Source organism: Megalobrama amblycephala, linkage group LG3, assembly GCF_018812025.1.
Source record: "Megalobrama amblycephala isolate DHTTF-2021 linkage group LG3, ASM1881202v1, whole genome shotgun sequence".
In the NCBI taxonomy this organism is placed as follows: domain Eukaryota; kingdom Metazoa; phylum Chordata; class Actinopteri; order Cypriniformes; family Xenocyprididae; genus Megalobrama; species Megalobrama amblycephala.
In genome coordinates, this window is record NC_063046.1 from 24,236,101 (window position 1) to 24,242,984 (window position 6,884).

Genomic DNA, 6,884 nt, shown 5'->3' on the forward strand with positions numbered 1-6,884 from the left:
TGCTTAAGAAGTTAATGCTGGTTCTGATAGAAAGGTGTCAGAATACACAGTGCATCACAGTTTTTTGCATATGGGGCTGCATATGCTGACCCCTGTCCACCGCCGAAAGCACCAACATTGGGCACACGAGCATCAGAACTGGACCACGGAGCAATGGAAGAAGGTGGCCTGGTCTGATGAATCACATTTTCTTTTACATCACATGAATGGCCGAGGCCCCACCTCACAGCTTACAGGACTTAAAGGATCTACTGCTAACATCTTGGTGCAGATACCACAGCACATCTTCAGGGGTCTAGTGGAGTCCATGCCTCAACAGGTCAGAGCTGTTTTGGCAATAAAAGGGGGGCAAACACAATAATAGGAAGGTGGTCATAATGTTATGCCTGATGGGTATATATATATATATATATATATATATATATATATATATATATATATATATATATACAGCTATGGAAAAAATTAAGAGACCACTCCAAGTTCAGAAATCAATGTTAAGTGGTCTCTTAATTTTTTCCATAGCTGTATATATATATATAAGTTGTATATATATATATTTAAGTTGTACCCTTACATTTATTCTCTGTCTGGTCACGTTTATGATTATGTGTGTTGCAACCATATGTTTGCCTTTTGGATATTAGTTATTAAACTCTTGTTGGAACTTTATTGTTTAGTCTTTGTGTGTCTGCCTGCACCTGCAACCACCCGTGACATAAGCATTTGTATCATGACTGAATACAGTTTAGGGCACTGATTTGTAATTTTTTTCTTGCAGCAAGTATTAAATAAATCTAAAAACAAATGACTTTTATAAAATAAATGAAATCCACAGAAACAAATAACATTTATAAAATTGATAAATTCCAAAGAAAGTCAAAGTGGGTTTGAAACTAATGAGTAAATGATCACAATGTTTATTTTGTGGTAAATTATTGCTTATACATATTTTGAGAGCTGATTATATTTTGCTGTCTGGGAAAATGATGATTTCATATACATAATAAATGATGCAAGATGCAAGAATCATCAATTTTTACATGCATATCTTGCACTTGCATAATGGCACACAAATGAAATACTACACCAGAAGATTTCACTGATTGATATCAAATCACTTTCCTCCTGCATGGAAGTCATAGCTTACTGTAAACACATGTGCTGTAACTTGTCTTGAATTTTTATTATCGACTCGTATTTCTTCATGCACAGTGCCCCTAAACTAATTCTGACCTCTTTCTTTGTATACTTTTTTTGTTTGGGCAGATGTATCTTTATAGATAAAACAATTCACTTGGCACATGAACTTCTCTCATGTCCTCTATAAGACACCTGCTCTGTTCAGTCTCAAAACATATAGCAGAAAGAAGGATTAGACCAATATTTGGAAAGGATTTTTCAACAGAAAACTTAACACTATTTGTTTAACACTATTCTAATGAAATATGAGGTAAACGTGTATTTCTCCAAATGTACGCGCTTTTGGACTAAAGTTTGTATGTGTATGCACTTTGATAAATGGGAGCAAACACAATTGAATGTAGAGGTTTGTGTCTGGTTATTCAAAAAATCAATAACTACTGATTGACATTGCATTCAGATATTAAGAGTTATTAGTGTCATTGTAAATAGTGGTACAAATATCGAAGCTATCTAATAGTACTTCAATTCTCAAGGTTAAATTAGAAGATTTATTGTAAAAATGTTACTGTAACAGCTGCCAAAAAATAGCAGATAGATATACAGATACATACAGACAGAAATAGATAGATAGATAGATAGATAGATAGATAGATAGATAGATAGATAGATAGATAGATAGATAGATAGATAGATAGATAGATAGATAGATAGATAGATAGATAGATAGATAGATAGATAGATAGATAGATAGATTTAAAAATTGTATTATTTTATGTATGTATGTATGTATGTATGTATTCCAAGCTTTGGCAATATTGTATTATTTACAGTAATGAAAATGAAGCAAATTTGAATTTGATAGACAGACATGGACAGACATAGATAGACAGACAGACAGACTGGAATGTTCCTGCCAATAAAAGTCACACTATCAGCAGCAAAACAGGCTTGTGTACACACACACACCCACACACCAGAATTTACTGCTCTTTTATAACTCAAGATACTTAATGGACTTCAGTTATTGTTCAACAAATATAACTCAGATGTTTTTTTCAAAATTCTGTAGAAGAAATAAAATTCAGTCACAAATGAGTCAATAGTTGTCATCCAGTGAGTGTTTATAATATATGATCTGGGAAGAATTTGATGAGAAATGTTTGAGATCATATTGAGATCTCTGACATTTGATAGCAGACTTTGAGATCTTGTCAAATCTGAGCACATCTGAGACATTGTCGAGATCTTTCCTGAAACTCACATAAAATTACTGAGGTCTTTTGAAGAAGACTTAAGCAAAAGTAAGACAGATAGATAGACGAATGGATGGATGTACAGACCGACCGGCAGACAGACAGATAGATAGATAGTATATAATTATTTGATTAACGTTTCATGTAATTTTTGGGCTAATATAGAAATGCTTCACCTGTGGTAAGCAGACCAATGTGAATCACGCACTGCAAAGCACTTGACATATAATTTTTGGTAAAAACAACTTGGGACTCCAGGGGGATTTTGAACTTGGTAACCTGGAGAACATGAGATGTGTCCAGATGACACACGGCTGATGAACATGTGAACAGATACAAACCACATATTTACACATGAGCCTTCGCACGCACATGAAGAGACACACAAAAACACACACAACAGTTAAAGGGGAAGTGGTATAAAATCACTATTGTATCACAAGGCCTCTAAAAGCATAATATATAAGGCCGTACAGCAGTCCAAATAACGGCATCTGATCTTGAGTGTTTTCAGAAATCAACAGCAGAAGCTTCACCCATCATGAACGTCTTCCTGATGTTAACCGTTATTGTAGCCAGCATCGTTCTGTCCGGTGGTAAGCTTCATATTCATTATCTGTCTATTATATTTTGCTTCAATCACTAGAAATTAGCTGGGTTTTGCTGGCATAAAATGGTCTACCATGTCAACATTTCTCCAGAAGGACAACAATTCAATATAATGATATATATATTTAAATATGTCAACATAGTTTCATTCGAAATGTGGGCAGCATTTTCCTTGGAGCTATGATGAACTTGCTTCACATTTCCTCAAAGTACATATAAGGAAATATAAATCCTTTTTTGCTCAAGACCATTAAATCACATGTGAGTTTAGTTGTGCAATGGCTGTTGGACTCACTTTTTTCTTTGGCCGTCCAGCCTTACTAACTGTTGTCTGTTTCCTCAGCTGTGCAGCCTCTCAGCGCAGGTTACAACACCCGCTGCATGTGTCTGAAACTGGAGTCCAGGATCATTCCACATGACAACCTGCGGCGAGTGGAGATCCTGCCTAGAGGCCCTCACTGCAAGACAACTGAGGTTATGTAGGTATTTCCTCAGTCATTTTCCTGAAATATTTCAATTTAGTAATTCATTATGAGGCAGGATGTTGTAAATATTCAAGGGCTTTTGTCATAACTGAAAATGTGTGTTTGATTTTGCATGAGCATAAATGTTATTAGTTGATCGTTTATTTACATATATTTTCACATCAGGTTTGTATATGAAAACACACCCTCGAATTCTAACCAGCATTTTTTTAACCAAAAAAAATAAATAAATACACTACCTTTGAATATTTGTAATGTTTTGAAAGAAGTCTATTTTACTCACCAAGACTGCATTTATTTGAGCAAAAATACAGAAAATTGTGAAATATATTATAATTTAAAATAACTGTTTTCTATTGTAATATATTTTAAAATGTAATATATATTCCTGTGATGGTAAAGCTGAATTTTCAGCATCATTACTCCAGTCTTCAGTGTCACATTATCCTTCAGAAATCATTCTAATATGCTGATTTGCTGTTCAAGAAACATTTCTTATTATTTTCATTGTTAAAAACAGTTGTGCTGTTTATAATATTTTTATGGAAACCATGATAAATTTTTAGAAGGAACAGTTAATAAATATAAAGTTCAAAACAACAGCATTTATTTGAAATAGAACACTTTTGTGACATTATAAATGTCTTTACTGTCATGGTTAATTGAATGTGTCCAAGCTGAATAAAAGTATTATTTCTTTAAAAAAAAAAAAGAAAAAAACAATACTGAGCCAAAATTTTCAATAGCATTCATAAATCTTTTTTCCCCCTTTTCAGTGCTGGTTTATCAAGTGGAGAAAGGATCTGTCTAAACCCCAGGACACCATGGGTTAAAAAACTCATTCTCTTCATTGAGAAAAAAGAGCGAGCGGCCAAGAAAGGCTAGAAGACATGGTGTGACTAATATTGCTTTCATTCTCACTACTCAAAAGACACCTTAGTTTTGGAACAGAGGACCTAAATTCTAGTTTTTGCTTCTTGAAAAATAAGATTTTTGTATTCCTGTATTCTGAGCCTCTCATTTTGATTGATATTTGTTTGTCCTGTTTAATGATTTCAGGACACCATGAACCAAATGATGTGCTACACTACAGATATACATCTGTTACACCGATCGATTCATTGTTTTCATTGTATACAGATACAATCACAGTTTTCAGTGTTGTTTGTTGTTGCTGTTTTACTGCAGAAGTATATGGATGATGGTGGAATATATGGATGATGTTTATTAATAAATCTTTTCTTTTATAAAATCAATTCTGCTCACTTTCCTTGTACTTGTAAGGTCTGCAACTCTCCAGCTAGTCCTTTGCTATGTAATTTGTCCTCCTCCTTAGCTGTCAGCCCCAATACACTTACACAAGTTATATCACTTATGAATTCCTCTAGCTGCTCTCTTGGCCGTTTTCCAACTAAATTTCTCAAAACACTTGAACTGCTTATACCAAAAATCCTGAACATCATTAATCAGTCCCTACACAAGGATTTTTTTCCACATGTTTAAAACTGCAGTAGGGGTTATGGGCAATCTAACTTAAGTATTCTGTAAAACATATCAGATCGCTTCTGGTTTAGGTCTTTTGTATGTGCTTCATGAAAAAATAGCTGTTTTATTCAAGATAACTTAAAAGGAGTGAGCAAAGATGGGCATAACTGATGTCCCCCGCATATGCAGATTGATATTTAAAAGCTTTTTAATTTTTCATTTAGATATTTAATAGAATAAAACACCTATAACAATGTGAACTAGGTATTTTTGCTGATTACCTTAAAAGTCCATAGATATGTCGTCATGCAGTTCACACTGCTGTTTACACTTTCTCTGACAAGCAGATGCAATGAGATCAGTTTTCCGGTTTGGTCATGTGACATTCGACATATACCCTATTATTCTTCTGTCTCAGTAACTACAATCTCTAATTTTCCATTTCTTGGTAAAGTAATTGAACAAATAGTATCCATACAGCTTAATAACTACAATGCATCCGGAAAGTATTCACAGCGTTTCACTTTTACCCACTTTTTCCACTTTATGCTACAGCCTTATTCCAAAAGGGATTAAATTCATAATTTTCCTCAAAATTCTACAAACAATACCCCATAATGACAACATGAAAGAAGTTTGTTTGAAATCTTTGCAAATTTGAAAAATATCACATGTACATAAGTATTCACAGCCTTTGCCATGACACTCAAAATTGAGCTCAGGTTCATCCTGTTTCCAGTGATCATCCTTGAGTGTTTCTGCAACTTGATTGGAGTCCACCTGTGGTAAATTCAGTTGACTGGACATGATTTGGAAAGGCACACACCTGTCTATATAAGGTCCCACAGTTAACAATGTTTGTCAGAGCACAAACCCATGAAGTCCAAGGAATTGTCTGTAGACCTCAGAGACAGGATTGTATCAAGGCACAGATCTGGGGAAGGGTACAGTAACATTTCTGTAGCATTGAAGGTCCCATTGAGCACAGTGGCCTCCATCATCCGTAAATAGAAGAAGTTTACCACCAGGACTCTTCCTAGAGTGGGCTACCCAGCCAAACTGAGCGATCGGGGGTGAAGGACCTTAGTCCGAGAGGTGACCAAGAACCCAATGGTCACTCTGACAGAGCTCCAGACAACCATCTCTGCAGCACTCCATCAATCAGGCCTGTATGGTAGAGTGGCCAGATGGAAGCCACTCTTCAATAAAAGGCACATGACAGCTCGCCTGGAGGATTCTCAGACCATGAGAAACAAAATTCTCTGGTCTGATGAAACAAAGAACAAAACACTTTGGCCTGAATAGCAAGCTAATACCATCCCTATAGTGAAGCATGATGGTGGCAGAATCATGCTGTGGGGCTGTTATTCAGTGGCAGGAATTGGCAGACTAGTCAGGATCGATGGAAAGATGAATGCAGCAATGTACAAAGACATCCTTGATGAAAACCTGCTCCACAGCGCTCTAGACCTCAGAAGGTTCATTTTCCAACAGGACAACAACCCTAAGAACACAGCCAAGATAACAAAGGAGTGGCTATTGGACAAATCTGTGAATGTCCTTGAGTGACCCAGCCAGAGCCCAGAGATCTGAAAATGGCTGTGCACCAACGCTCCCCATCCAACCTGATGGAGCTTGAGAGGTCCTGCAAAGAAGAATGGGAGAAACTGCCCAAAAATAAAAAATAATTAGATTAAATAAAAGACTGAAAGAAATAAAGAGGCTGTACTTGGTGCCTTGACCGAGGGTGTACTTGGTCAACAAAGTATTGTGAATACTTATATACATGGGCTTTTTTTCTATTTTTATAAATTTACAAAGATTTCAAACAAACTTCTTTCATGTTGTCATTATGGGGGGGTATTGTTAGTAGAATTTTGAGGAAATTATTGAATTCAATCCCTTT

At 35.6% G+C, this 6,884-nt stretch overlaps 1 protein-coding gene across 2 annotated transcripts; it reads left to right on the top strand.

Moving 5' to 3' along the window:
• Positions 1-2,835: 2,835 nt before the first annotated feature.
• Positions 2,836-4,749, top strand: cxcl19 (chemokine (C-X-C motif) ligand 19). Of its 2 annotated transcripts, XM_048184689.1 has the most exons (4): positions 2,836-2,995; positions 3,352-3,487; positions 4,270-4,386; positions 4,553-4,749. In XM_048184689.1, the coding sequence occupies exons 1-3, from the start codon at positions 2,941-2,943 to the stop codon at positions 4,376-4,378; spliced, it is 300 nt and encodes a 99-aa protein (XP_048040646.1). In that variant the 5' UTR covers positions 2,836-2,940; the 3' UTR covers positions 4,379-4,386; positions 4,553-4,749. The 2 variants fall into 2 exon arrangements, with proteins under 2 accessions (XP_048040646.1, XP_048040645.1); XM_048184688.1 differs by having other exon boundaries at positions 4,270-4,749.
• Positions 4,750-6,884: the final 2,135 nt, after the last annotated feature.

Bases quoted from the DNA above. Each gene is read 5' to 3' on its own strand.
- cxcl19 (XM_048184688.1), top strand. From the start codon at position 2,941: ATGAACGTCTTCCTGATGTTAACCGTTATTGTAGCCAGCATCGTTCTG. The intron at 2,996-3,351 runs GTAAGCTTCATA...CTGTTTCCTCAG, and splicing joins CAGCATCGTTCTGTCCGGTG to CTGTGCAGCCTCTCAGCGCA. The intron at 3,488-4,269 runs GTAGGTATTTCC...CCCCCTTTTCAG, and splicing joins TGCAAGACAACTGAGGTTAT to TGCTGGTTTATCAAGTGGAG.